This window comes from Alexandromys fortis, unplaced genomic scaffold, assembly GCF_014885135.2.
Source record: "Alexandromys fortis isolate MF-2015 unplaced genomic scaffold, M_Fortis_MF-2015_v1.1 scaffold_140, whole genome shotgun sequence".
Lineage (NCBI taxonomy): Eukaryota > Metazoa > Chordata > Mammalia > Rodentia > Cricetidae > Alexandromys > Alexandromys fortis.
Window position 1 is genome coordinate 1,656,371 of NW_026068048.1, and position 26,312 is coordinate 1,682,682.

General features: G+C 44.4%; 2 protein-coding genes across 4 annotated transcripts in view; one reads left to right on the forward strand and one right to left on the reverse strand.

Moving 5' to 3' along the window:
* Positions 1-8,332: 8,332 nt before the first annotated feature.
* LOC126486744 (zinc finger protein 568-like) lies at positions 8,333-23,458 on the forward strand. Its single transcript, XM_050119184.1, has 5 exons — positions 8,333-15,345; positions 15,776-15,825; positions 18,749-18,872; positions 20,228-20,323; positions 22,011-23,458. Exons 2-5 carry the CDS (start codon positions 15,817-15,819, stop codon positions 23,444-23,446), a joined length of 1,665 nt encoding a protein of 554 aa, XP_049975141.1. The 5' UTR covers positions 8,333-15,345; positions 15,776-15,816; the 3' UTR covers positions 23,447-23,458.
* Positions 23,459-24,677: 1,219 nt separating this feature from the next.
* Positions 24,678-26,312, reverse strand: part of LOC126486747 (zinc finger protein 14) — a 28,365-nt gene continuing 26,730 nt past the window's right edge. Inside the window, exon 6 of one of the 3 annotated variants that reach the window (XM_050119191.1) lies at positions 24,678-24,826. Coding sequence is in view for 1 of the 3 variants with exons in the window: in XM_050119201.1 (XP_049975158.1) it covers positions 24,795-24,826 (32 nt within the window). In the remaining 2 variants the exon portion in view is untranslated. The remainder of the gene's footprint in view (positions 24,827-26,312) is intronic. The other 2 variants (XM_050119196.1, XM_050119201.1) reach the window with 2 other exon arrangements.

Here is a 26,312-nt window from a genome sequence, read left to right on the forward strand (position 1 = left end):
TTGTTGTTTTTTGACTAGACCCTTTTTTTTTTCTCCCATTTTTCTATTCTTGTGTTTTTCTTTTTTACATTGGGCCTGTATTTCGTACGCTGCATACAGTTGTGTAAGGTGTATAAAATACAAGCCTCTGCTGCCTCTTCCATTTACATGGATTTGAAGTAAACAGAGTTATTTTTCAACTGCAGGTAGGAAGGCCCTCCTTAGGGTCCTCTTTGGTCCTCCCCTCCCCCTAGTAAGACTGACTAAAATCAATCAGTGAGGTGAAGTGCCTGGTTATAAACTGAATATGGGGTCTAAGGGGGGATTTCACTGATTGTGATTGTTTACCAGGGAGCAAATGATCTGTCCTCTGTAAATTCACACTCGCTTCCTCTGCCTTAAATGTTGGGACCAGAGCTATACCAGTAGAAGTGAATTCACTATGATCTTCTCATGTGAAAGATGAGAAAAACATAAAGCTCTTGTGCTTTCTTGGTGACCATGTGGGGTGTACTTAGATGTCAGCCCTTTTGAAGTACCATGGGGAGTGTTGTCTATAACCAAGCTCTACTCCCTATGCAGAAGACTTTCAATTTTATCTATAGGAGAAAAGAGCATGTGGCTACTTAAACACCCTGTTTACCAAAGACAGTAAAAGAGATAGTTGTGCTTCTGAAGGCTGCGTGCTAGGACTCAGGGCAGTACAGTGTGAGACTGAATAAAATGATAGAGTGCACTTCGGAGCACCACAGCTGTAGGCGGGGCCGCTATACAAAACAGAGTTAGGAAGCAGGGCATGGTGGTGCACACCTTCAATCCCAGCCCTTGAGAGGCAGAGGCAGGTATATATCTGAATTAGAGGTCCACCTGGTCTCCAGAGTCAGTTCCGAGACAACCAGGGCTGCTACCCAGAGAAACCCTGTCTGGGGGGAGCAGAACTATGAGATAGACCAAGATCTTAGTAGATGAGAGGACCCGCAAGATGTAGACGAGACTCAAACCAGCTGCCAAACACTAAAATAGTCAAGCATAGTTACCTTAGTTTGCACTACATTCTTGGACGGATGTATTTTTAACATCAGAAGGCATGTTAAAAAAAAAAGGCAAGGAAAGTAGACTGCGTGCACGAGGGCAAGCACAGAACCAGGCTCACGTTTGGCACAGGTTTGTAAGTAAGACGGTTAAGTATGGTTGAAATGTTAAGGAGTGTTGTAGAAAGCATAGTCAATATGCAAGCAGACAAGTAATGTAAGAAAAGAAATGGATACATTCCAAAGGCTCAAGAGGAAACAGTAGGAAAGACATCTCTGATATGTACTGAACACAGCCAAGGAAGATTCAGGAAGTTGAAAATTTCAGCTGAAATTTCTCAAACTAAAATGCAACTCATAGTAACTGAACTGAAGATCAATTAAGAAGATGTCATTGTCACTGCAGTGTCAGAAGGAAAAGATAGATATGTTGACAACTAATGGCTGAGACTTCAAAATCGATAATGATAATCACAAAAATCGCAGATCCAGTAGGTTCAAAGGAACACCAAGCAGATTAAATATGAAAACTACCCGTGTATACCATATTAAAACTGCAAAAAAGACGAAGCAAACCTTGAAAGAAGTCAATGGGGAGGGCTTTTCAAAGACCTTCCTGTTGTAATGTCTTATGGTTTCATTTTGTATTGTTACTATTCCTTAGAAGAAGGGTTGAGAAGCATTGGGTTTCTCTTCAGAAACCATGCATACAAGTAAAGTAATGTGTTTTTAAAGTCTGAATTCTATAGTGAAGTGATTAAGATGGAAAAAAAAATGTTAAAACTGACTGAGAGCTAGACACCGAAGGAAACCTCTGTCCTGGTTTCCTGAGGACAAGGCCTCTGAGGCTGTACCCAGAGAACCCATACCTTAACAGAAGTCACTGCAGAGGCAGGGTCCCATCCTTTAAAGGTTGAGATTCACCAATCTTTGAGAAGTGGGAAGAGTTAGCACACTTGGTGCTCAAAATATGTAGTTAGGAACAGAAACACCACTTTCTCAAACGTTTCCCAAAAACCTAAAGGGGAAGAAACACTTAACTCCTGTGAAATCAGCATTACCCTGGCAGAAAAGCCAGACAAACAATAATACAGACTAGTGCATCCTTATAAATACTCCTGAGGGCTGGGAAGGTGTCTCCGTGTTCTTGAGAGGACCTGGGTTTAGTTCCTGGCACCTCCATGGCAGCTCACGGCTGTAACTTCAGTCCTAGAGGTTCTAGCATCCTCTTCTGGCCTCTGTGGACACTGTACACGTGCAGTGCACAGACATACAGCCAGGCAAGACACCACCCATATGATAAATTAATTTTTTAATTTAAAATATTGATTCAAAAACAACCTTGGTAAAACACTAAAACAATTTAAATATATGTTTAAAAGAATCACACACCATAATAAAATGGTACTTCTGAAACGTAAGGATGGCTCTTCATCTAAGAATTCAATAAATGAAGCCAATTGCCACGTTAATGCACTGAAGACGCCATCACTCAGCTGGCCTTCAAGGGGAGAATTGACAGAACTCAAGCCATTTCTTAGAAATTGAAAACCTGGGTGTTGTGCATAAGTACAGTCCTAGAAGTTGGTCGGTGAAGATGGGAGGTCAGGAGTGCAAGGCCAGTGTGTGCTACACCAGGGTGAGTCTAGGAAAAGAGAACAGAACCCTCTCGATGAAGTAATAAAAGGGAAGTAATCAACAGGTCGTCTCTACTCAAGGAAGGGACACTTAGCCATGTCATCTTTCTCTAGCTGGCTATCTCATTAAAGAATTAAGGGCAACATACAGAAGCTTCATTGAAAATCTTAATGGTAAAAGATGAGGTCCTCTTGACGAGCCCATGAGTGGATAAAGAAAGTTCAGTCTGTACATAACAATGAGAAATGACGTCCTGGAACATATAACATGAAGGTTCTTTGAAAACATTATGCTAAGTGAAGTAAGCCGTTAAACACAAAAGGCTAATTTTCTATGACTTAAACTTACTGGAGTACCTAGAATATGAGATTTCAGAAGTTGGCATAGAGGCTACCAGAGATGGGAACCGGGAGAAATGGAGTGATGTTTAGTGGGTAAAACAAATGGTGAAAATTGTCTGGAAATCGTGATCATGACTGCATAATAATGAAAATATACAGGAAAAATGGATAAAATGATAAATCTTCCCACTCAAGTTGAAATATTCCTCTCATAATTTCAGTATTATATTGTCTTTGGAGTCATTTTCTTGCCAGGTGCTTTTGGCACACACATTTAATCCCAGCCCTCAGGAGGCAGAGGCAGGCAGATCTCTGAGTGCTCTACAGAGTGAATTCCAGGACAGCCAGAGCTATACAGAGAAAATCTATCTTAAAAAAACAATTTTTAAAAAGTCATTTTCTTCCATGTATTTTCTTGTTTTCTTCACTATATCCTTGATGTCTAGTACTTTTGTTTATGTAGTAGACATAATGACATTGTCAAGATGCTAGACTTTTTCATATTTTTAAAAATACTTTAACTGAAGTAGAATTATACCATTTTCTGCCTTCCCATTCCTCCTTCCAGTCCTCCCGTGCCCCCCACTCTCAAGTTGATAGCCCCCTTTTCTTTGATTATTACTATTACATACACAGTGTAAATGAGCACATACATATATATGCACAAGTAATTAAATACAACCTGTTGGGTCTGTTTTTATTTTTTGGGTGTAATTGGACAACCCACGGAGGTGGTTTATCCCTCAGAGAAGCTAATTCTCCCAGCAGTTGTTAGTTGCCTGTACTTCCGTCATCTAGGGGTGGGACCTTTCGAAAATGTTCTCTTCCACACTAGTTACATTCATTGATTCTGCCATTGTCCTGGCCTTGTTTATGTATCCATTTCTTTTTTTTTTAATATTTTTTATTTATTTATTATGTATACAATATTCTGTCTGTATGCCTGCAGGCCAGAAGAGGGCACCTAGACCTCATTACAGATGGTTGTGAGCCACCATGTGGTTGCTGGGAATTGAACTCAGGACCTTTGGAAGAGCAGGCAATGCTCTTAACCACTGAGCCATCTCTCCAGCCCCCGGGGAACATTCTTGAGAATTTTTATTAGCCAGGTGAAAGGGGAGCACACTTAAGATTTTAGCAGTTCTTTCCTGCTGGGCAAAGGTGACATCCTCATCAGCGGAACCTTGGGACAGTCTCTAGCATGCTAATATCTAGCTACCTAACATTTTCCCCTCAAGAGTCAAGACCATAAAAATCATTTAAGTTATTATAATGGACAGTGAGTCACCCTGTCCTCTTCCAGCTAAAAATGGAACATAGATGTGTTTCATCTCCGTTCTTGCTGTCAGGCATTGCAGGCCAACCAAGAGATCCAGACAGATGAGAGTAGTTGTCACAGGATGGCGTGAGTGTGGATGGGCCGTTCTGAGGGACTGAGACGTGGTACTTGTTTAATCTTAGTCTGCCCAGGGGGCCTGCAAGTGGAGGTATGGTGGGTTTCTCACTGAGAAGCAAGACTGGTTCCTAAGCCAGTGTTTTTAGAGGCAGGCACTGGCTGGGCAGCAAGTGTTCACTTCCACCCAGCTTGGGCAAGGAGATGGAAAGTGAGGGGGTCTCCAAAGAAAGAAAAACTGGTGTCCCCTGAGAAGCTGGGACTGAACACAGCAGGGAGGAGAGCCGGGAAAGAAAGCAGGCTGATACTTCACACCGGCAAGAGCTGGAGCAGATGCCAGCTGGAGTAGAGGGCGTCGTTTTGTTTTCGTTTATAACAAGATTNATATGTATCACATATAATATACTTTTAGGTAAATATAAAGTAGTATTATTCCTTGAGCCTTTATCAAACAGCCTTAGTGTTATTTGTCTGTTGTCCTTCCTCCAGCAGTGTGCATAGCAACTGCACTCATTATAGCCAGGAAATAGCAACAATATAATGTCCTTCACCAGATGAATGGATAGTGAACATGTGCTACGTAAACACTGTTATGCTGTCCAGCTGTAAAGAACAGTTAAATCCTGGACTTCGCAGGTAAGAGACTGGACTTGGACTCACTTATAAGAGACTCACTTATAGTGAGTAAGGTAACCCAGATCCAAAAAGACAAATGCCACATTTTCTCTGTCACTGCAGTTTGCAGCTCCAAATCCCCAGGTGAGATACAACATGGAGGAACAGCAGACAGCAGGGAAGTATAAAGGGACCACAGGTGCAGGGGAGGCTGAGAGGGGACACAGGTGGTATGCAGAGGGATATAGAAAGATGCTAGATTTTGTTACACTTAGAAGAGTGTAGGTTTTTTATCCTCAAAAGCAGAACTTGACTAAACTTAAAACCCAATCTGTCTGTCCTGAAGGAAGCAGTAGCAGAAATTATTTTTTTTCCCTTCTTTAGTCTTCTAGCTGTTGATTCCCTGGGCTCTTTGGAGTTCCCCTAAATACACACAACTCGGGCATCTCTTAAAGACTTGGGATGCTCGGCCAGCAAAGGCCTCTGTGCCAAACAGGATAGCATGAATTTTGTTCTGGGATCCACATAAAATAACTCTAATGCTCAACTAATAAACTGACAAATTGGGCATAATATCTAAGATCTGCACCTGAAAATTGAAGACATTACATTCCTTAATACACACGGAGGAGGAGGTAGAAATTAGCCATTTGAAAAGAAAGCCAAATAGGATGAGCTTCCAGTGTTGAGCTGCATCTACAGCAGGGCAGTTAAACTGGGCATCCATCATGAAAGTCTGAGGCTTTGAGTGTCAAGAAGCAAGAAAATTACCAAAGACTTCGAAAGATGAGAAGAGCCCTTGAAGAGACTCTTAGTGATTCAAAAGAAGATGCCTTTGATGATAATATTTTTTTTAAAGATTTATTTATTTATTATGTACACAGTATTCAGCCTCCATGTATGCCTGCAGGCCAGAAGAAGGCACCAGATCTCATTACAAATGGTTGTAAGCCACCATGTGGTTGCTGGGAATTGAACTCAGGACCTCTGGAAAAGCAGCCAGTGCTCTTAACCTCTGAGCCATCTCTCCAGCCCCTTTGATGATAATATTAATAATGGCAAATTAATGTCAGCTTAAAGTATCTAAATGTATAAAATATGAAAATATGACCAGGCAGTAGCTGCGCACGCCTTTAATCCCAGCACTCAGGAGGCAGAGGCAGGTGAATCTCTTTGAGTTCAAGGCAGCCTGGTCTACAGATTGAGTTCCAGGATAGCCTCCAAAGCTACAGAAAGAAACCCTGTCTCCAAACCACTGCCCCCCCCAAAGTGTAAATATGCACAAATCAACCTTGGAAAAACACAAGGCAAGAAATCAATACTCATCTTTTGCTGCTGACTAGTGTACCAACTCCATACTCTGAAAATAAGGGGTTAATTAAAAATATACCTCCCCTTTCTGAAGGTTTATTTTTTATTTGTGGTGGGGAAGAGTGTGTGTGTGTGTGTGTGTGCATGTGTGTATGTGCACGTGTGTGTGTGTGTGCAGTGCCCATGGAGACCAGAAAAGGGCATTGGATCCCCTGGAGCTGGAGTTACAGGCAGTTGTGAACTGGCAGAGCTCTGGCCCTCTGGAAGAACAGGAAGTACTCTTAACTGCTCAGCCATCTCTCCAACCTCCTAGATTACCTTTTTCTTATGTTACTCATTGCCTAAGCAGCTTCATGTATGAAATGCTTGTTCTAATCCATTGCCATTTGCATTTCTCTATTTCTTGTGTGTGTGTAGGTGTGCATGTGGCCAGCAAACAGTTTGTAGAAGTCTATCATTGTCAGACTTGGGCAAGCATCTTTATCTCTCTGGCCTCTACTGCCATTGTTTATTGGACTTATATATGTGTGCAGCTCAAAGAACGGCTTGTGGGAGGTGGTTCTCCTTTTATTATGTGGGTCCCAGGTTTGAACTCAGGTTCTTAGGCTTGGTGGCAAGTATCTTTACCCACTAAACCATCTTGCTGTTCTCTTGAGAGGATTTGTTTGTTTGTTTGGTGTGTGTGTGTGTGTGTGTGTGTGTGTGTTTATGGGAGATCATTCAGTTGGTAAGGGTTTGATGTGCAGGCCTGAAGGCCTGAATTTAGACTTCTAGCCCAACATAGAAAAGCCATGGGAAGTGGCACATAACCTGTAGCCCCAGTCCTTCTTGGGGAGCAGAGTCTGCCACTGTAGCTGAAGTGAGCCACATGTTCAGGAAGACAGACTCAGATCCAAAGATCATGTGGAGAGCAGTAAAAGAAACAAAATCCAGCACTCGGGAGGCAGAGGCAGGCGGATCTCTGTGAGTTCGAGGCCAGCCTGGTCTACAAGAGCTAGTTCCAGGTCAGGAACCAAAAGCTACGGAGAAACCCTGTCTCGAAAATCCAAAAAAAAAAAAAAAAAAAAAGAAAAGAAAAGAAACAAAATCAACCTCCCACCTCTACATGTGCACACATGGGTTTCCACACAAATTGTGTTCATAACAGAATTTTGTCATGGATTTTTTGGCTATCTTGATATGATTATGTGATTTGCTACTTTAGCCTATTGATATGCTGGATTACATTAATAGACTTGGAGGTGTTGAACAATCATACAGATCATGGTTGAGGTATAAAATTTTTCTTATGTCCTCTTGGACTCTGATTTGCTAATATTTTGTTCAGGATCTTTTTAAAAATTTTTTATGGTTTATTTAACTTTATTTCATGTGCATTGGTGTGAAGGTGTCAGATCCCCTGGAAAAGGATTTTCAGACACTTGTGAGCTGCCATGTGAGTGCTGGGAATTGAACCTGGGTCCTCTGGAAGAGCAGTCAGTGCTCTTAACCACTGAGCCATCTCTCCAGCCCCGTTGTTCAGGATCTTTATGTTAGTGTTCAGAGAGATATTAGTCTGTGGTTAGTAGTTTTCTTGTAATTGTCTTTAGGAAACAATCCCTCAGGATTGATGTAGTTTCTTCCTTGTTTGGTAGAATTTATTAGTGACTATTTCTGGGCCTCGTTCTGTTTTTAAAGTTAATGATCATTGATTTCGTATCTCCTATTTTAAGCCTTTTATACTTTTTCTGTAGTTAGATTTTCTCTTCCTTGTTTTTCAGTCCTTTTTATTATTGATTTTAGAAGTTTCTATTGAAACATACTCAAGCTCAGGGATTTCCTCAGTAAACGTAAGTTTTAAGTCTGTGCCCACACATATCTTTCTTTGTTTCACAGTGTTTCTGACCTAGGGTTTTTTTTTGTTTTGTTTTGTTTTTTGGTAAATTTCACCACTATTAGTAGCCTTTGGCATGCTACTGGTTTGGTTTGGTTTGGTTTGGTTTGGTTTGGTTTGGTTTGGTTTGGTTTGGGTTTTCGAGACAGGGTTTCTCTGGCTACTCTGTTTTAAATTTGTCTGTTTAACTACAGTGACCTTGTTATACCTGAATCAGGTTTTCAAACTTGGGTTTTATTTTTACTGTGCCTTGCAATTTGTTTTTGTTGTTGAAAACTGGACCTTTCTTGGCAAAAGTAATTCAAGCAAGCAGACCTCTAGCAGTGTGATCCGTGCAGGCAGAGATCAAGCAGCCCGAGTCCTAGAAGACCCTGGGAATCTTGTCCTAGCACCTCCATTCTCAAGTTCCTTTCCCTCTTTACGTGAGTTTCCCCTCTTGTAGAACTTGTGTGTCTGGTCTCAGTCATCCAGCGATGTGACCTTCACCAGTGCTTCTCAGTCTTTACCCAGTAGGTAGAGCGGGGTGACTCCAGTGAACCCCCATCCTCAGGCCAGTCAGTACTGTATGAAAGCCCACTAGGTTAGGCTCTTGCTTAAGGCTCCTGGGGTGGACTTTGTGAAGAACCAAGAGTGCTCTGGGTGTGTTTCAGAAGGTGGCTTTCCCCGCCTCCTGTCAGACGCACAGCTGAGCCCTCTAGATAGCAAGCAGAAGCTCCTAAGCCCACCACCTGGAATAGGCCTGCTCCCAGATGCCTTGTTTGTGCCTCGGTTGTTTCTTTCAGATACACCAGCCATTCCTAATGTTAGACAGGCTTGGGTTGAGGCTCAGGGAGAGAGAACAGATCTATAATAAATATAATGTCTTATTCCTCAGTGCTACCCATTTCTGTCCTGCGTGTGCTGCTTAGCTCGACAGCAGACAAGACCTGCTGAGAAGCAGATGGAAACAAGACTGCACGCGTGTATGCTGGGTTTGTTGCAGGGGAGTGCTGGCAAGTGCTGTTGCTGACGGCTGTAGTGGAGAAGTGGGAACGGACTGCCCTGGTCATGAGCTCTACTAGCCTTGGTTCATGGGCTTTTCCATGTCTCCATGTTTGCCCTTAGTTATTTGTACCACTTTGGAACTGAGAACTGACACAGGTACATTCTGTCTGTTCTCTGTCCAAGCTTCTCCATTCTGAGTCTTGGGTACATTTCTCAAGACTGTAGTGACCACAGTCTAGGAAGACGTCGGGGCGAGTGTGAAGAAAATTACATCAGCCTAGTCGCTGGTCTGCCATAGGTGGCAGCTGGCTCTGTCAGTTACATTGGTCAGTTTGCTCTTTTTTTCCCCCATTCCCCTCAACTGTACTCTTGAGATGCTGAAACTTCAACTGCCCAAGGGATTTGTAAAGAAAGGGAGGGAAATAGCTCAGTGTAGTGTTTCAACTTCCCAAACTAACAGTCGGTTTGCTCTTGTATTTGGCATTCAGAATGCCCTTGGCATGCCAGTCTGTGTGATGGCATTGAAGTCCTTGAGACCGATTTTATTAACCAAAATGGATACCACCCCTTATATTTTAAATGAAGCCCACTTTATTTTTATCAAAAGAAGAAACTCTTAAGAGTGTGTGGGAGCATTTACCCCGGGACCGGGACTTTAGCGCTCGGATTTGTGCGCTAACACTGTGGGAGCATCAGCTGTGATTTGGGCTTTCCTCCCCCCCTCTTGTCTGCTGTGGTCCCTGCTCCCATCAGTCGTGACTCTCGTTCTGCCCGTGTCTCAGAATGGGGTTGGGAGGGTAATTTGTCCAGGGACCTCACTGTTCGGATGGGGCTGTGAAAATGTTGGTTTTTAAATAGGTTTTTGGTTTGGTTTGGTTTGGTTTTTGGATTTCCGAGAGAGTTTCTCTGTGTAACCCTGGCTGTCCTGGAATTCACTCCGTGGACCAGGCTGGCCTCGAACTCACAGACATCCTGCTGCTGCCTCCTCACTGCTAGAATTAAAGGCTTGTTCCACCACCACCCAGCTTACATAGGATTTGACTTGGTAAGGGAGTGACAACTTCCAAGCTTTGTGCACACTGGACTAGAAGCCAGAGGGTTGATGCTCTATACTGAAGGAGTCCGCATATGTCAGGATGTTTGCCTACTGTTCCTTCTTGCAGTTCTTTACTAACCCTGGTCTCTGAAAATTCTTAATTTTTTTTAACACTAACAATTTTCTTTTTTAAAAATGGAAACATTTTACATAGAGTATTAAGTCTTAAGTATGTATCTTGATACATTTTCAAAGACCTGTCTCTACTCCTAAAAGAGTAAGTGGAGTAATCCATTTCTGCAGTGTCCTCTGCTCCTTTCCTCAGAAGACCCGGTTCCCATCTAAAATCACCAGTTCCAGCTTCCATCTGCGGGATTAGTTTTCACATTCTGGGGTGACAGATAAGTGGAGCCGTCACTGTGGCAGCTGGCTTCACTCGCTCAGATACCATGGGCTTTAGCCACATTGCTGTCTCCGTAGCTTCTTTTATTAGTAAGGCCCCACAACTAGCTTATCCCATCACCTGTCAATGAAGAGTTGGGCAGCTTCCAGTTTGGGGGCCGTCAGAAAGAAGGCCTCCATGGATGTGTACACACACTTTTTATAGATAAGGATCCTCATTTCTCTCGGGCAGATGAATACTGAGGTGAGATCGGCGGGGTAATTAGTGTGAGACATGTGTTTATGAAAAGTCTTAATTTTCAGTGCTACTAAACCACATTAATAGTTTCACTTTTTCTTGGCTTGACAGCTGTGGAAATGCGAGTCACGGTGTAATTTTGACTGATGACGGCATCAGCAAATAACAGATGAGTGCCAGCTGCAGGGCCTTGGGCGGAGTCCGTGCCAACCCCACGGGGAGCGCGGCAGCTGCTTCGGGAGCGTAACTGATGCTTGTTCCCGTGGAACTTAGCAGCTGCTGCTGCTCCAACTAAATTTAACAACTACGGGCAACTGAAAGCCATTTTACAAAGTATTCCCCATATAGTCTCTGTTACAGAGCTTGGCAGAGGGCTGTGCAGGGACTGGTTCCCTGTTGTAGAAGTGTCCTCCATGATTCTCAATGCCCTGGTCTTTCCTTCTTGTGTATAAGATTTATCAAAACTTATTAATGTTATAAAGGAACAGGCAGATAGTAACATGGTATGGGCTTTGAGGAGAGTTCAGCCCACGGGGCAGAGTAGCTTTCTGTGAGAATCCACGTGTGACTCAGTTTCCATCTGGAGCCTGTTCTTATTTATACGTCATTTCAGTTCAGGTTTGCCTACTCTGCTTCTCCAGTGACCTTGAGGTCTGTGAGAGACTTCTGATATAGTCCGTGAGAAAAGAACACTCTATCTAGACAAACCTCAGGAACATGAAGACAGAAAGTGAGGCTGCTTCTGAGCAGCAAGCACATGCTGGAGAGGAGGCTGCTCACTCAAGGACAGGAATGGTCGGTCTTGTGGTTAGATGCTGACTGACCGTCTGTGCCTTGCTTTGTTCTGCTTTTGGTATATAAGCAAGTTCTGAAATAAACTCTGGGTTCTTTGGCTGTTTCAACATAACCAGACAGACCTCCCGATTCTATCCTGTATTTTCTGTCTCTGTTCCTTTCATCTGATATTTCCTCAGCCTTGATGACCCCCGACCCAGGGACCGTAGCTGACTTCATAGGAGTGGGCTCCTACACTTTCCCTTCTTTTCTTTTTTTAATAATTTATTTTTTATGTGCATTGGTGTGAATGTCTGTATGAGGGTGTCGGGTCTCCTGAAACTGGAGTTACAGACAGTTGTGAGCTGCCGTGTGGGTGCTGAAATTGAACCAGGGTCCTCTGCAAGAGCAGTTAATGTCCTAACTGCTGAGCCATCTCTCCAGCTGTCCCTTCTTACAGGACTCAGAGGAAGGGGGACGGTTCTACCACATGTTTGATGGTAGTCAGTGTTTTCAGGCAGGCCATCCCTGGGAGGGGAGAAGAGCAAGACTCTAGAAAAACAAGTGAATAGAGGACCTTCAGGTACTGGCATGCCCCGGGGAACATTCTTTAAAAAAAAAAATTTATTATGTATATAGTATTCTGCCTGTTTGTATGCCTGCAGGCCAGAAGAGGGCACCTAGACCTCATTACAGATGGTTGTAAGCCACCATGTGGTTGCTGGGAATTGAACTCAGGACCTTTGGAAGAGCAGGCAATGCTCTTAACCACTGAGCCATCTCTCCAGCCCCCGGGGAACATTCTTGAGAATTTTTATTAGCCAGGTGAAAGAGGAGCACACTTAAGATTTTAGCAGTTCTTTCCTGCTGGGCAAAGGTGAAATCCTCATCAGCGGAACCTTGGGACAGTCTCTAGCATGCTAATATCTAGCTACCTAACATTTTCCCCTCAAGAGTCAAGACCATAAAAATCATTTAAGTTATTATAATGGACAGTGAGTCACCCTGTCCTCTTCCAGCTAAAAATGGAACATAGATGTGTTTCATCTCCGTTCTTGCTGTCAGGCATTGCAGGCCAACCAAGAGATCCAGACAGATGAGAGTAGTTGTCACAGGATGGCGTGAGTGTGGATGGGCCGTTCTGAGGGACTGAGACGTGGTACTTGTTTAATCTTAGTCTGCCCAGGGGGCCTGCAAGTGGAGGTATGGTGGGTTTCTCACTGAGAAGCAAGACTGGTTCCTAAGCCAGTGTTTTTAGAGGCAGGCACTGGCTGGGCAGCAAGTGTTCACTTCCACCCAGCTTGGGCAAGGAGATGGAAAGTGAGGGGGTCTCCAAAGAAAGAAAAACTGGTGTCCCCTGAGAAGCTGGGACTGAACACAGCAGGGAGGAGAGCCGGGAAAGAAAGCAGGCTGATACTTCACACCGGCAAGAGCTGGAGCAGATGCCAGCTGGAGTAGAGGGAGTCGTTTTGTTTTCGTTTATAACAAGATTGACAGTTTTCAAGGCAGAAAAAGCTGCAATGTAGGAACCCTGTACATTGCTGTCCTACTGTGTGAAGTTATCCACATGTGTATAGTTTGAACTCACTAAGAAGTTTTGACAAATTAATCAGATCCAGTTGAATCCTCTAACTCACTTCCTGGTGTGTGAAAAATTTCACAAAGATAAACCAAGGGAAAATAAGTGACCTCAGATTAAAGGTAATAGGTTCTGATCCAAGCACAGGAGACATTCTGACCCAGTATTGGGATTTTCAAAAAAGTTCACTGACTTCCAGAAGGCCCGACAATGGTTAGTTAGTGTACACACCTTAAACCCCAGCACTCAAGAGGTGGAGGCAGGAAGATCTCTGAGTTGGAGGCCAAGCTGGTCTACAGAGTGAGTTCCAAGACAGTCAGGGCTACCCAGAGAAACCCCATCTCTATAAAAAGCATCAATAAAAAGCCACTAATGCTCAGAGAGGACAGACAGCCGCACAGCGAGGGCTCTGAGGAGAGTTCAGGCCCGATGGTACATTTAACCCTGGAGAAGCCCCGCTCTCGCACGGGTATATTAGCTTCTGAATATTTGCCGATGCTAACTTTTAGTTTATTTTGTTCTGAGTTTGGGGGACAGGGCCACACTGTATAAACTAGGCTGGCTTTGAGCTTCTGTCTCAGCCTCCCAGGTACTGGAGTTACACCCAACTTTGGAGTGCTACTTTTTTAAAAAAAATATATAGTATATTTATTGTGTGTGCACATGTGTACACGTGTACATTCCTGGGTGTATGTATGTGCACCACATGTGTTCAGGAGACGACAGAGATCAGAAGAGGGTCTCAGATCCCTTGGAACTGGAATTATAGGAAACTCTGGGCTATGTGTGGGTGCTGGAAACTAAGCCTGCATCCTAGAAGAGCAGCCAGTGCTCTTAATGCTGAGCCATCTCTCCAACCTCCCAAAATGGTACTTTCTTTTTAGTTTTTAGTTTTCTGTGCATTGGTGTTCTGTCTGCATGTGTGTCTGTGAGGGTATCAGTTCTTGGAGTTACAGTTGTGATCTGCCATGTGGGTGCTAGGATTTGAACTCAGGTTAGGGGAGATTCAAGAGAAAAGGAATTAGCGGAAACACAGATTAATTTACTATTTGGAGGGACTGACTCTGAGTCCTATGACAAATGGGATTGCTGCAGTAGGGCTGTAGAGCCCAGGAGGCTCTCTGGATTGTGTGCTCCTTAGTGGGGGAAATGAATGGGGGTGATGGAGGAGTCAGATTTTAACTGAAGGTTTAGGTCACTCTACTTGTAAACCTAAGGACATGGATAGCCCTTTAATGTCCTGAGAGCCCCAGAGTGTGCACAATAATTAGTAAAGTGGTACAGGACACATTGTCGCATTAGGGTATAACTCCTGTCCCATTACGACATAATGGCTGCCGGGAACTCGGCATGTTCTGTCTTGTTTTGTGTTTATATATTACCTATGTTTTTTAATTTTTTAAAAATATTCTATGTACATATTTTTAGAAGCTAGTTTTAGAACTGTGGGGAGGGTTTTTGGTTTTTATAGATGGCCTATAGGTTCTGAGTAGCCAGAGAGAAAGCTGACAATTACAGTTTATTGCCTGGTGATTGAAAATTTAGCCTCCAATCCTTGGTATGAAATGTGATTGGCCTCTTAGCAGTGAGTGCGATGTTAGGCTTCATCAGCAGAGGGTGCAAGAGGGACCCTGATGGAAGGGAGCGTCTGTTGGTCCGACTGCAGCATTTTGCTTTTCTTGCTCTATGACCATTAGGACCATTAGTAGACGTGTGTGTGGGACACTCAGTGCTGCCCAGCGCCAGCAGTGCCCCAGGCAATGCAGTCTTTTCCTTATGCGAGCACAGTGGGCTCCTGTGTGTGGGAGCTGGGCAGAGAGAGGTGCCTGCTGCACAGACATGGTCTAACTGACTGAAGTCTGCCTGGCTTCTACTTCCAGTCCCAGCTGTGTAGAAAGCCTTTGTAGCTCCTGGTGTGTTTTTGAGTTCCACAGCTCCCATTCCTCACTCCTCGAGCCTCCCCACTCAGTTCTCTAGAGCCAGGAATGCTGTTCCGCTCAGACTAGGTGAGAGGGTGGAGGGAGTGCCAGGACCTCCAGATTCCCACTTCCCTGTTCCCTGTTGATGCCACAGGATGAAGGACAGCAGTGCAGCCACTGTTAACTGCCAAACTTGGCCTTGCTGTAAGATGCTGGAACTGAAGACAGTGGAGTAAGGTTCCCCTCATCCAAGTACTAACCAGGCAGGCCCAGCCGTGCTTACTGAGACGGCTGAGATTTGACTAGTTAACAATGGAGGCTCCAGTTTTGGTGTTTTTGAGACAGGGTTTTTCTGTGTAGCTCTGGCTGTCCTAGAACTCTCTGTAAAACAGGCGGCCCTCAGACTCAGAGATCCGCCTGCCTCTGCCTCCCAGGTGCTGGAATTAAAGGCGTGCACCACCACTGCCTGGTGCTTTTTCTAAAAAAAAAAAAAAAAAAAAAAAAAACCTGGATCCTGAGGTCAGCTTTTTACTAAGTAAGGATTGGAGAAGGTGGTGAGGTGTGGGCATCTGTGGTCCTGTTGCGTGCTGGAGGTGGGGTGATGCAGGAGTGAACTGCCTGAGCAGTTTTTTAACCATTGCACACCATTTTCTTTCTCTAAGAAGCCAGAAGAGGAGGAAAGAAGACGTTTGCATTTAAAGACATGGACAAGGTAAGCCTCAATTGCCACTTTTGTCATGAAAGCTCCTTGGTTGGTCTCTAAATGCTACTGTAGTTCAGGGGTCTTCTCTAGAGTCCCCAGCTATGGAAAAGAAGAAGCCGTGTTTGTGGAGTTTCCCCAAGCTGCCTAGGCATCTGCTTTGTACAAACTGTTACCTAGAATTTCTGTTCCCCAGGCTTTTAATCAGTATGGAACAAGATCTCGTCAGTGAATCTGGCCATTTGCAGGGAATTTGAGGTTAGTTTCGTCTAACCTCTGCTGTCCCTGCTAGAGTCACCGCAGTGACCTTCTTGCTTAGAAATTATAACAGCAGTGGGGTCTGCCTGGCCTCTTCCATTCATTTTTCCCCAGAAGACCCTCAGCTGTTGGCGTTTTCAGATTATTTTGTCTGTGCATATGATTGGCCCTGTGTTTCCTCCTGCACTGAGAACAGAAACAACTAGCTCAGATTCTTACTCTGAGTCACTGTAGTTTGAGGTTCTTCCCAGATGTCACCTTACTTAGTCCTCGTCATAGCCCTGTGCGACAGCTGTGACTGCTTCATTAGTTGTGTTGGGTAGTCTTTTAAAACGGGTATCTTTATTCCTTCTTTGACAGTTTCACACCTGCAAAGTACACTGATCATGCGCATCCCCAGCTTTCCCCTCATACTTCTTCCTGATACCCCTGCGTCCCCCTCCTTGTTCACGCCTTCATGTCATCATTGTCTTCTTCCTCTCTCGCCTCTTCCTCTTCCTCTCTTCTTTCTCCTCTTCCTCCTTTCCGATTAGTGCTGCCTGTTGGAATGCTACCGATCTGCAGTGACCATGTCACAGCATTCCTCTCGTCCTTAAGATCACATTTGTATGGTAAATTTCATTCTTTTATATTTTTTAAGGTTTATTTTATTTTATGTGTGTGGGCATTTTGCCTGTATGTATGTCTTTGCAGTACATGTGTGCCTGACATACTTGGAAGCTGGAAAAGGGTGGTGGATCCCAGAAACTGGAACCACAGATGATAATCGACAGCCGTGTGGGTGCTGGGAACTGAATCTGTGTCTTCTGGAAGAGCGGCCAGTGATCTTAACTGCTGAGCCGTCTCTCCAGCCCCTCTTTCTTTGTTGATGTTGTTCGTTTGACAGTTTCATACAGATATAGAATGCATTCTGATAACTCTCTCCCAACCATCTCCTATCTTCCTCCCATGCCAGACAACACCTCCATCTCTACATGTCCCTTTCCCAGATTCATGACCTTTGGTTCTGTTGTGTGACCTGTAGAGTTTGCCCAGGTTTCTCTGGGCAACCCATGGATTGGTTTGTTTGCTGTAGGACAAGGTTTTACTGTGTAGCCTTGGCTGGCCTGGAACTTACTTTGCAGACCAGGATGGCCCAAACTCAGAAAGATCCTCCTGCCTTTGCTTCCCCAATGCTAGAACTAAACGTGTGCACCACAACACCAAGCTGTGACATGGCACTTCCCACAGGTGCCCGTTGGGTACCAGTGGGTACACAGCCGACAACAATGATCCCCTTTTCCTTTGTCATTGTTTTAAACATAGGACTCTAAAGCTTTTCTCAGACATTTCTGCTATCTCGAGAGTCTGGCTTCTCTTCTCCAGGAGTTGGGGTCAAGTGCCTGTTGTGGTAGCTTTATTGTCTCCTAATCATGTGTGTCTCTCTGTTGTAGTTTGCACATCTGTGGTGATGGATGTGTCTTTCTTTATTTTTTTTATAAAGTTTTTTTTATTTACTTATTAAGTATACAATATTCTGTCTGCGTGTATGCCTGCAGGCCAGAAGAGGGCACCAGACCTCATTACAGATGGTTGTGAGCCACCATGTGGTTGCTGGGAATTGAACTCAGGACCTTTGGAAGAGCAAACAATGCTCTTAACCACTGAGCCATCTCTCCAGCCCTCTTTTATTTTTTTTTTAACTCTTTCCAGAGCAAGTTTTTGTTTGTTTGTTTGATTGGTTGGGGTTTTTTTTGTTTTTGTTTTTGTTTTGTGAGGCCTTTTAAAAATGATGTCCTCAGTAGGAAATACATTTCCTGCTACTATGAGGACAGATTGGAGTGGTCACCCCAATAGTTTATCAGCAGTTTTAGCCTTTCCTTTACTATAGAAGACTTGAATATTACACTGTGGAAGACTGTATTACACTTGAGTATTACACTGCAGAAGACTGACTGTACTACACTTGAGTAGTACACTGTGGAAGACTGTATTACACTGTGGAAGACTGTATTACACTGTGGAAGACTGTATTACACTGTGGAAGACTGTATTACACTGTGGAAGACTGTATTACACTGTGGAAGACTGTATTACACTTGAGTATTACACTGTGGAAGACTGTATTACACTGTAGCACAGGATTACAGTTAGGTTTAGAAAAGTAACCAGTTAAAAAAAGCAGTTAAAATATTAAAATGTTGGGCTGGAGAGATGGCTCAGCAGTTAGGAGCATTGCCTGCTCTTCCAAAGGTCCTGAGTTCAATTCCCAGCAACCACATGGTGGCTCACAACCATCTGTAATGAGGTCTGGTGCCCTCTTCTGGCCGGCAGGCATACATGCAGACAGAATATTGTATACATAATAAACAAATATTTGAAAAAAAATATTAAAATGTTTGACAGAGCAGACACACACAGGCGTCTGCAGAGAAGGAAGAGCGGAGGCAGTGATGAGGAGATGCTGTGTACCTGCACATACAGTTCCATTCAGTTGAGAAACACCACTCACATGGGCTTTACTTGACATGCCAAGGAGCAGGCGTGCTCTGACCGCATGTGTGCACCTTTGTCCCCACACTGGCTTGTGCATATGGAAGGGTCTAGCCAGGTTCTCCAGGGAATTGTCATCTCTGCTGTCCTTTCTGTTGAGGTTTTATCTTGATTTCACAAATGGCATGTTTGTGTGTGATTTCAGGGCTTGCATTTCACAGAAGTGGTCATCTACTTCTGTCGAGAGGAATGGAAGTGCTTGCACCCTTCCCACCGGAATTTGTACCAGGATGTGATGTTGGAGACGTACAGCAACCTGATCTCACTAGGTAAGGTCATTCACCCACCAAAATTCAGACTTGCCCTTTGAAATTTTCAAGTTCTTTATGATGAGCGTTGATTTATTTTTTTAATTTTATTATGTGTATGGGTGTTTTGCCTGCAGGTATGTCTGTGCATGCCTGGTACCCACAGTAACCGCAGGAGACACTGAATCCCCTAGAATTTGAGGTACAAATGGTTGTAAGCCACTGTGTGGGTGCTGAGAACTGAACTCCAGTCCTCCGGAAGAGAGGGCAGTGCTCTTTAACTGCTGAGCCACCTCTCCAGCCCCTGTTGATTTATTTGAGACAAAGTCTGCTATGCAGCCCAGAATAGTCTGAAATTCATGACAATCCTCCTACCTTAGCATTACAGGTGCTGAGGGTATAGACCTTCATCAAAAACTTTTGTTGAATTTTTCATGAACACTTTTCAAGTACTGAGCTAAACTAATGATGTTTCTTACACACACACACACACACACACACACACACACACACACACACACACACACACACACACACACACACACGGAGAGGAAGGGAGGCGTCTTCTCTTCCCCAGCCCTCCAATATTCATTCACTTTGATCCCTAACTTACTTCTTCCGTATTATCATTGTTGGGGTGGGGAAGGGCGCGCACATAGGGGTCAGAGGACAACTCTCTGGATTCAGTTCTCCATCTATCTCTGCATGGATTCTGAGGATTGAATTTAGGTTGCCAGACTTGTATAGCAAGTACCTTTACAACTTATTTTGGTTGCTTTTCCCTTTCCCCTAAATCTGCCCAGATCCTTTCCACTTCCCACCACCCAAATCCACATGCTTCCTTTCTCTCATTAGAAAACAAACCAGAATAAACAAATCTAAATAAACAGGAAAATAAACCGCAAAAGCACAGGGAGCACATGCAGAGAGGAAGATGCACACAGAGACGACCATAACCATAACGTACAAGTAAAGATCTGTAAGCTTAAAAAGAAAGAAAGGAAAACAAAACCCCAAACACAGGAGCTTCCAACAGTCCCATCAAGTTCATGTTTCAGCTACTGCTGAGCCTGGTCCTGCCCTAAGGGGTGGGACCTATCCCCAGGGAGGACCCTCTGGAGAAAACTTAATTTCTCCCTTGCTGGTGGTTGTCAGTTAGAGATAGTAGATTCTGGGTAGGAGGGAGGCCTCTGTCCACTTCCCCGCTCAGGTCTGAGACCCTGCTTTTCTCTCTTGACAGCCATGACTTATTTTACTGTAGTCTCACTGTGTGGCCCTGGCTGGCCTTGAACCCACAGAGTCTCTTTCCTCTGCCCCCTGAACTGACGCGGATGCTGACATGCACAACATAAGCTTCCCTCTTTGTCTCTGGGCAGGTATTGCTGACACTAAGCCGAGTGTGATCTCCCTCTTAGAGCAGGGGAAAGAGCCCTGGATGGTGATGAGGAATGAGACGAAAGAATGGCATCCCGGTGAGTGCTGGTCCTGGACCTGGGGGGCCTGGCAGGTTGTCACCCAGGCAGCCTGTGAGAAGGCAGCACTCTAGGTGCTGCTGGAAAAGCTCTAGTCAGTAGAGTACACTCCTTACAAGCATGAGGGTCTTTGAAATTTTTCATAGTATTGGGAAATACCAAATGGCATGTAATAACTGTGCTTTACAAAACCCGAGTATGTAGAACAGTGAGCACCCTGCACTGTAAAGGTCATAAGGCCCAGGAAAGCAGCCAAGTGAGCCGTAGTGACATCTTAGGGAAGGGATGCCAGCAGACTCTTTTTTTTTTTTTTTTTTTTTTTTTTGTGCTGTACAGCGTAAAGAGCATCCATCAGCAGTTAGCTAAGGTCAGAAACAGGTACGAGAGGGCAGGTTTTCAAAAGGTTCTTATGTGCGTGTGTTTGCACACGCATGCCGCCTGCTGTCTGTCTGGGCACCATGTGCATACATTGCCCATGGAGTTCAGTAAGTGAGAGTCCCTGGAGTTCCAGTGCTGAGAACCAAACCCGGGTCATGTACAAGAGCTGCAAGTATGCCTAACTGTTGAGCCATCTTCTCTCCAGCTCCACTAAGATACTTCGGAGATTTGTTCATTTTGTGTCTGAGTGTCTTTGCCTGAACACATGCATGTGCACCACTTATCTCCTTGGTGCCTTTGTAGATAGAAGAGGCAATAGGATGCCTGGATCTGGAATTATGTGTGGTTGTGAGCCGCCTTGTAGGTCGTGTGAGTTGAACCCAAGTCACCTACAAGAGCAGCAAATATTCTTAACTGTTGAGCCATCTCTCCAGGAATAGATTTGTTTTTAATTTTGTGTGTGTGTGCACATATAAGTGTTGAAGCCAAAAGAAGCATTAAATCTTCTAAAGCTGAAGTTATAGGTGGTTGTAAACTACCTGGGTTAGATTCTAGGAATCAAACCTGGGCCCTTTGCAAGAGCGGCAAGTATGTGTAACCTCTGAACTATCTTTCCAGCCACCTTGTGGAGGAGTTGGTTCTAATAGAAGGTGCTATGATCTCCCTATATTATTTTATTTATTTGTTTGTTTGTTTTGTCTTGTTTTTGAGGCAGGTTTCACTGTGCAACAGTTCGGGCTGTCCTGGAACTTTGTAGTCTAGGCTGGCCTCTCTCAGAGATTCACTTGCCTCTGCCTCGCTAATGCTGGGATTCATAGTGTGCGCCACCGCCGCCCGGCAGATCTCACTATTTTAACAGCAACATTTGAACCGCCGTGCACAGTGGACATGAGGGGGTGGCGGCAGGACTAGGAGGATAGATAGCATGTTGTATGGATGGCATGGTGTGACTAGTTAGCAATAATGGTTCTGAACGAGACGGCTGAGATACAAAAGGAAACGGAGCCACCTGTTGTGATCTGAGGCTAGAGGGGGAGCTGTTGCTGCCTGTGCCTGTTTATCTTCTCTCTCAGTTTTCTTAGGCAGTTCCTGGCTAGCATGTTTGGGGTAAGTTTCCTGTCTGATTTGGGTGCCCACCAGAGTGGGAAGAACGTGGCCTTCGCCTTCCTTTCTGAGCTCTCTTCATTGTGTCTCATCCCATACCCTCTCCGTCTTCAGAGTTCAATGTCGTGTTGTGAGTTGTTTCTGTTTTCATTGCCTTAGCTGTCACTTCCTGCAATATTACCTTCCCTCTCTTATTATCTTACAGATTGGGTGTCTAGAAGAGAAGGCAAGAACTTCCTTCCAGAGGATGGCTACAGAATGAGATCATTGCAACAAAAGGCGGCAAAAAACCGTGCCCAGCCCAGCCTTGAGAACAACAGGGGTCACAGAGAGGTCACAGGCCAGCTGGAGATGCAGCAGGACCATCAGGAGGGACATTTGAAACAAGCTGTGGTGAGCTCTGTCAGGAGGCCTAGTTCCTTCCAGTGCACAGCCCATAAAAAAGCTCACTCTGGAGAAAAACCCCATGAATGTAAGAAATGTAAGAAAACGTTCGTGTGCCGGCCGTGTCTCACTGAACACGAGCAAGTGCACAATAAGGGAAAAGGCACCAAGTGTGCACAGTGTGGGGAAGTCTTTAGCTGTAGGTCAGACTTGACTATGCACCAAAGACTTCATGAAAGCAAAAAAAGCAATGAAAATAAGAAAAGTGTCCTTAATTGTGGTTCTGACATTTCGAAACCTCAGAGTACTCACAGTAGTGAGAAACCTCACAAGTGTAAGGAATGCGGGAAAGGTTTCCATTCTACCTCACAGCTCAGTCACCATCAGAAGCTGCATATAGGTGAGAAGCCCTACAAGTGTAAGGAGTGTGGGAAAGCGTTTCCATCTGTCGCACAGCTCAGTCTTCACCAGAGAGTTCACACTGACGAGAAGTGCTTTGAGTGCAAGGAATGTGGGAAAGCCTTCACCCGGCCCTCACATCTCCTTCGGCACCAGCGAATCCACACTGGTGAGAAGCCGCACATGTGTAAGGAATGCGGGAAGGCCTTCCGTTACGACACTCAGCTTAGTCTTCATCAGCTCACTCACGCCGGGGCGAGACGCTATGAGTGTAAGGACTGTGACAAGGTGTACAGTTGTGCCTCACAGCTCACTCTGCAACAGATGGTTCACACCGGGGAGAAGCCCCACAAGTGTAAAGAGTGTGGGAAGGGCTTTATCTCTGATTCACATCTTCTTCGACATCAGAGTGTCCACACTGGTGAGAAGCCCTATAAGTGTAAGGAATGCGGCAAGGGCTTTCGTCGTGGCACAGAGCTGGCCCGACATCAGAGAGCCCATGCTGGTGATAAACCCTATAAATGTAAGGAATGTGGAAAGTCCTTTACTTGTACCACAGAACTCCTTAGACATCAGAAAGTTCACACTGGTGAGAGACCCCACAAATGTAAGGAGTGTGGGAAGGCTTTCATTCGAAGATCAGAACTAACACATCATGAAAGAAGCCACAGTGGTGAAAAACCCTATGAGTGTAAGGAGTGCGGGAAGACCTTTGGCCGCGGCTCAGAACTTAGTCGACACCTGAAAATCCATACTGGGGAGAAGCCCTATAAGTGTAAGCAGTGTGGGAAAGCCTTCATTCGTAGCTCTCACCTTACCCAACATCAGAGAATTCACACAGGGCAGAGGAGTGAATGAGGAAACGCTGCCATCGGAAAGTCCTGCAGTTAGAGCCCCTACGATGGCTAACAGGTGTGGGACAGCAACATCACAGGCATCATCATCCCTTCCTCATCCGCACTAGAATTCACACACAGACCCAGTTAGGGCCAGAAACGACTGGACATTTGTCACCAGTAGGAAACCTTACAAGTATAGAAATTGGAAGTGACTTAATTGTTGCAGAATTTATCGTGAGCTTTAGCTAATGGAAAACTGGAAATTCCCATGAATATAAAGAAAGTAGGAATGCCCTGTCAGTGGCCCAGAGCCAAATAGGCCTCAGGGAATTCACACCAGAGAAATTCACACTGAGGAGGCAGTAAATACATCAGAGGAGCTAGTTGTTCCCCTGGCTACAGATGTGATCTTTTGTACTTAAGGTCACACTTACGTTCAAAGTGCAGCACATTCTCCCTTCATCCCACTCACATTTTATGAAATATTTGCAGGTTTATTCTATAAAATGAGCTTGAACTGAGGAAGTGTGGAAAGGACTTGACCATGTTTACCTTTTACTCAAGAGTTAGAGCAGGGTAAATTACTTGCTGACCTTAAAATTCTTTTATAAATTAGCAATGTTAGCATCATATATCTAGTTATACTGTGAGGATGTGTATAGCTTGCAGACTAGCATCTAACTAGTTTTTAAATTGTACCAAATGCATCAGGGCATTGTGGTGCACACCTGTAATCTAAGCACCTGGAAGCCAAAGGCAGGAGGATCACAAGTTTGAGGCTAGCTTGAAGGATATTCCAAGAAAAAAGTATACCAAAGATAGCTGCTTTCTTGTTATTTTCAAACCTGTGAACTTTTATATAACAATCTTATAAAAGGAAAGCCTTACATGCCCAGTGGATGGAGGGTGGGGACATTTTGCATTGTCCCCTAGACTGTGAGAGAACACAGGTTCCTTTTGAAGAACAACTGCAGGCTTTCACTCACCGTGTGTCCTTCTGCTGTCAGGAGGCTCACGGTTTGAACGCAGACCGACCGTTACTTTGATGACACAAGAGTTGTGTGGGCTGAAGATGAAAGGTTTCTGAGCTAAGGCCAGTTGGACGAGCAAAGTGTAGGCTTTGCCTATCTGTCGGCATTACCATTTCCCTCTGCCATGTCACCAACCACGTACAGTCTGGGCCTCCTCGCTGCACACTTGGTCTCACGTGTGCAAAAGGATCTGAGCAGAAGTGCACGTGGGCTTTAGTAAGAAGACAGGGAAATGGTCTTCCCACCTGCAGGGGGCACAGCTGTGCGCCAGGCGGCGCCTGATCTGTGTTGCAGTCCAAAGGGCAGGAAGCTGAGACTGTCCTAGGCAGTGTGAGGTTATTGACGTTGTGGCTTCAGGAAACCATGAACTGCAGAATAAGAAATGCATACATTGAAAATTCAGCTCTTTACAGTGTACCTCTTAGAAATTACCATTTAAAATATTTATATATATATTCAGTTTCAGTAAGGTAGGGTGTTTATATAAAATTTCAGCTTTTATAGTATATCTGACATAGAGAAGCAATATTTTTAAAGTACTTTTAGCCATATTATCAAAATATATATTCAGCTTTGACTTAGTAAGATATAGGCTGTTTACTTAAAGCATTTGATGGTGTCTTTTTATATCCTGGAAAAGTATTGTTTTCCTGAATGAAGTGAGAGCCAAGGAGAACCTGCTTAAGCAACTACATTAACTCCTCTACACCTAAGTCATCTGGCAGCTAAAAATCTTCTACCTCTTCAGGAAACAAGGCACTCACAGCTATGCAGGAGCAAACATTTTACCAAATTTGGAAAAGCACAGCATCTAAAATCAAGTCAGCTATCTACAAATCCGTTTTTCTTAGAGTAGAGGGTATTCTGACTAGACAGCAAGTCCTGTCGGAAGCCCAGGAAAAAGGAACGAGGTGCTTTGTTCAGATGTTTGTAGGTGCGCTGATGAGCAAAGAAACTCACAGCAGGTGCTGTGAAGGGAAGTTACCTCCCTGCCTGTGGGCTTCCACTTGGGAACAGCGCCCTCTAGTGAGTCCATCCTGATCACGCTGCTAAGGGTTAGACTACTGCAGACAGTGCAGGCAGAGTCCAGGTAGGGAGTGCCTACTATCCACTTTGGTTTTTTGATACAGGTCCTCATGAGCTGGGGCTGACTAGTGAACCCCAGGGACCCACTTGGCTCTGTAGCCTTAGCACTGGAGTTAAAAGCAAGTGCCACATCACCTGACTTTTTTTATGTGGATTTTTGGGAGATGCTTGTACAGCAAGCACTTTACTGACTGAGCATCTCTAGCCCATCAAGTATTTTTTAAATGGGAATTTTAATCTGCACTGGTATATTAACTTAATAAATCTAAAATTTTAACTATTCTAAAAATAAAACTTGCACACATTTTATAAGAATTAAATTAATAAAAGCAGGATTTTAAATGGGATATTAGTACTAATTTCAGTGTTAGAAGGATAGCTTTTTACTTTTCTGCTCATGTGAACATACTTTTCTCAAGACTTGAATGTCCTCTCCCAAATGTATGTGTCATGATGCACCTGAAAGCAAGAATAGACTGAAGTGCCTTCTTTAGGGAAGCAGCGTTGCGTGCACTGTTGCCAGTGGATGCCATGCTCTGTGCTCACTCTGGCTGGGGCACACCCTTTAGTAACAGGTTCTGGGTGGGAAGGGTATTGAATGGAATTGTGCATGCACACAGGAGTGCCTTTCCTCGCGTGGTGATCTACTATAAACCTCTTTCTAGTCAGCACAGATCTAACCAGCTTCATGTACTCACACAGCCCGTCCTTCACCAGCGAGGTTAAGGTATTTTACCATCAACGATGAGTTCAGGACCCAGATATTGC

Bases quoted from the DNA above. Each gene is read 5' to 3' on its own strand.
- LOC126486744 (XM_050119184.1), top strand. The intron at 18,873-20,227 runs GTAAGGTCATTC...GTCTCTGGGCAG, and splicing joins CAGCAACCTGATCTCACTAG to GTATTGCTGACACTAAGCCG. The intron at 20,324-22,010 runs GTGAGTGCTGGT...ATTATCTTACAG, and splicing joins GACGAAAGAATGGCATCCCG to ATTGGGTGTCTAGAAGAGAA.